This window comes from Humulus lupulus, chromosome 4 (assembly GCF_963169125.1).
Source record: "Humulus lupulus chromosome 4, drHumLupu1.1, whole genome shotgun sequence".
In the NCBI taxonomy this organism is placed as follows: Eukaryota; Viridiplantae; Streptophyta; class Magnoliopsida; order Rosales; family Cannabaceae; genus Humulus; species Humulus lupulus.
In genome coordinates, this window is record NC_084796.1 from 205,604,020 (window position 1) to 205,608,078 (window position 4,059).

The 4,059-nt window shown below is 36.7% G+C and overlaps 1 protein-coding gene across 1 annotated transcript; it reads right to left on the reverse strand.

Annotated features, from left to right (window-relative positions):
- Window positions 1-525: 525 nt before the first annotated feature.
- LOC133832821 (uncharacterized) lies at window positions 526-1,595 on the reverse strand. The gene is made up of 2 exons (XM_062263111.1): window positions 1,256-1,595; window positions 526-1,139 (listed from the first exon to the last, which is right to left on the reverse strand). The coding sequence occupies exons 1-2, from the start codon at window positions 1,593-1,595 to the stop codon at window positions 526-528; spliced, it is 954 nt and encodes a 317-aa protein (XP_062119095.1).
- Between the last annotated feature and the right edge of the window lie 2,464 nt (window positions 1,596-4,059).

A 4,059-nucleotide genomic window follows, 5' to 3' on the forward strand; every position in this document is an offset into this window, starting at 1 on the left:
CAGACCCCCAAATTACTTCCAAAACATAATTTTCTTGTTTTTTAACACCTGAAACACAAAAACAAAAGTAAAACCACTCCAAAAAAAAAAAACACAATAAAATGAAATTAAACTAACAAAAAAAATTCAAACTAAAATAACTAAGTAAAGAACACATTTTTTTTCTTCTTTTATTTGCATTTTTTTTTCATTTTTTATATATACATAATTATTTTTCATTTCTTTCTTTTGGGTTGTCTTATAAACAATGCTTGAATCCCTTGACAACCCAAAACATTGACTATTTCAAGGATCCTCTGAAGTGATGGAGGTATTCTCACTGTTGACCTCGCCTCCCCAATAGTGCTATAATCGCTGCGCATTCACTTTAAACTCCTTTCCGGATTGATATTTTCCCACATCAACAACTCCAAAGGAATAAACTTTCACCACGTTGAATGGGCCTGACCAACAGGACTTCAACTTGTTAGCAAACAACTTCAAACGTGAGTTAAATAGCAAAACTTGCTGCCCCTTTTCAAAGACTCAAGGTTGAATCCTCTTGTCATGCCACCTCTTGGTTTTCTCCTTATAAAGCTTAGAATTTTTATAGGAGAATAATCTCATCTCCTCAAGCTCATTCAATTGCAACTTTCGAGCTTCTCCAGTAGCTTGGAGATCCATATTTAACTTCTTGGTGGCCCAATATGCCCTATGCTCTAACTCAACAGGAAAATGGAAAGCTTTCCCAAATACCAAATGATAAGGTGACATGCCCAAAGGGGTTTTGAACGCCGTTCTACAGGCCCAAAGAGCATCATCCAATCTTTGAGACCAATATTTTATATTAGGATTCACCACATTTTCTAGAATTCCCTTGATTTCTCTATTGGAGATTTTTTTGAAAAAGTGGGGACCCTCATCACTAATAAGAGCTCTTGGAGTACCAAATTGAGTGAACACATTCTTATGCAAAAACTTCATTACCACCTTAGCAACATTGGTGGGACTTGCTATCACTTCAACCCATTTCGATACATAATCTACAACCACCAAAATGTACAAGTTCCTAAAAGAAAGAGGGAAAGGTCCCATGAAGTCAATGCCCCAAACATCAAACAACACTTCAAGGATGATATTCAATGGCATCTCATTTCTTGCTGAAATATTACCGACCCGTTATCATCTATCATATCTTTTAAGAAATTCCTGAGCATCCTTGAAAATAGAAGGCTAATCATACCCCGATAAAAAAAAATTGTTGTTGTCCTTTGACCATGAAAATGCCCTCCATAAGGAGCTGAATGACAATGCTCAAGAATGCTTTGAACCTCCTCTTCTGGAACACAATGCCTCAACACTTGATATGAACATTTTTGATAAAGAAATGGTTCGTCCCAATAATAAAACTTCACATCATGAAAGAACTTCTTAAGTTGTTGTCCCTTCAAATCAGGTGGAGTTCTCCCACTCACCAAATAATTCACAAAATTAGCATACAATGGCATTGAAACTTGTCTCACCACCAAGAGTTTCTCATCAAGAAATATCTTTAATTGGCTGCTCAAAATTCTCCTTATTACCATCTTCAAGTCTAGAGAGATGTTCAGCCACATGATTCTTCGTTCCTTTTCTATCTTGGATTTACAAATCAAATTCTTGAAGAAGTAAAACCCAACGAATGAGTCTTTGTTTGGCATCCTTCTTTGCAATAAGACAGTTGGTGGGGGAATGGTTTGTGTACACCACAACTTTTGTCCTAGAAAGGTATGCTCTAAACTTATCAAAAGAAAATTCCACAGCCAAAAGTTCCTTCTCCATGGTAGTGTAGTTCAATTGAGCATCGACTAGTGTCTTGCGGACATAATAGATGGAATTAAACACTTTATCTTTTCTTTGGCAAAGTAAAACACCTACAACAAATTCACTAGCATCACACATTAGCTCAAAAGGAAGGGACCAATCGGGAGCTACAATAATAGGGGCAAATACAAGAGCCTTCTTCAAAGTCAGAAATGCCTCCTGACACTGAATTGTGAACTCAAAAGATCAATTAAGCTCATGTAAGGAACAAAGAGGCTTAGAGATTTTTGAGAAATCTTTAATGAACCTCCTATAGAAACCCGGCATGCCCCAAGAAACTTCGAATTCCCTTGACTGTAGTAGGTGGTGGAAACTTCTCAATGAATTCAATTTTTGCTTTATCTACCTCAATGCGATTGTTAGAAATCTAATGATCCAACACAATGCCTTCTTGCACCATAAAAATGGTATTTTTCCCAATTAATCACCAAGTTTGTTTCTTCACATCTCTTTAACACCTTCTCAAGATTGGTCAAGCAAGCATCATAAGAATCACCAAATACCAAAGAATCATCAATAAACACCTCAAGATTTTTCTCCACCATATCAGAAAAAATAGCCATATACTACGTTGAAAAGTAGCGGGGGCATTACATAACCTAAATGGCATCCTTCGGAAAGAAAATGTCCCATATGGGCAAGTAAAAGTGGTCTTTTCTTGATCGTCAGGAGCAATATATATTTGGTTGTAGCCTGAATACCCATGAAGAAAGCAATAATATTCCTTCCCCGCTAGTCTATCAAGCATTTGATCAATAAAAAGAAACAAAAAGTGATCTTTTCTTGTTTCCTTGTTTAGCTTTTGATAATTCATGCAAACATGCCACCTTGTCACTGTTCTTGTGGGAATCAACTAACTATTATCATTAGCTACCACCGTGACTCCACCTTTCTTAGGAACACATTGAACTGGGCTGACCCAAGAACTATCTGAAATTGGGTAAACAATACCATCATCTAACCACTTGATCACCTCCTCTTTAACCACTTCCTTTATGATGGGATTGAGCCTTTATTGTTGCTCAACATAATTTCTACAACAATCTTCTAGCAAAATCTTATGCATACAAAGAGAGGGACTTATATCCTTGATATCTGCCATTGTCAACCAATAGCCTTCTTGTCTTTCTTCCATACATCCACCAACAAACTCTATTTTTCAAGCCCCAAATTTGCAGAAACAATCACAGGCAAGGTCTCTTCATCACCCGAATAAGCATACTTCAAATGACTAGGCAAAGGCTTCAATTCCAATTTTGGTGGCTCTTGAATAGATGGCTTGGAAGGATTGAAATTTCTTTCCGACAACTCCAAAGATTATAAATTCTCCCAAATTAAGTAAAACTGCTTGGATTCCACCCATGTAATTTGAGCTTCTTCCTCTTCACTCATTTCTTAAAGCGCTTCAAGTGAAATCACCCCATTCCATCTTTACAAGTTTCTTTTTGCAATTTTTCAGCCACAATAGCATCAATCACACTCAAAGAAGAACACTCCTCAATCTCATCTGAAAATCTCATGGAATTGAACACATTGAAAGTCACTTGTTGGTCATTCACCCTCATAGTAAGCTCTCCTTTTTCGACATCAATTAAAGTCCTTATGGTAGCAAGAAATGACCTTCCCAAAATGATTGGAACATCTCTATCTGGTTCATAATCAAGAATAATAAAATTCGCTAGAAAAATGAACTTATCAACTTGCACAAGAACATCTTCAATATTTCCTTCCAGATGTGCCATAGAGCGATTCGTTAATTACAACGTGATGGTAGTTGGCCTTGCTTCTCCAATTCCCAACTTCTTTAAAATAAACATGGGCATCAAATTAATACTAGCTCCCAAATCACAAAGAGCTCTACCAACATCTCTACCACCAATTAAACAAGGAATTATGAAACTGCCCGGATACTTCAAATGAGGAGGAATTTTATTCTTCAAAATAGCATTACAACCTTTAGGCAGTGTTTCAAATTCACTAAGTCTCCTCTTTTTTGTCAAAATTTCCTTCAAGACAAATGGTGGAGGTGGAGTTGGTGGAAGCTTTGAAACAAATGCCCAATTATGAAGCAACTCCACATCTATAAATCTCTAGAATTGGCCTTCTTGCTGCTGCTTTTGAAATTGTTGGGGAAATGGTGGAGGTGGCTTGCTAATTAACTTATCTGATGCTTTTTGATGAGAAAATGTTGCAGCATTTGCTTCAAGATCAACATTT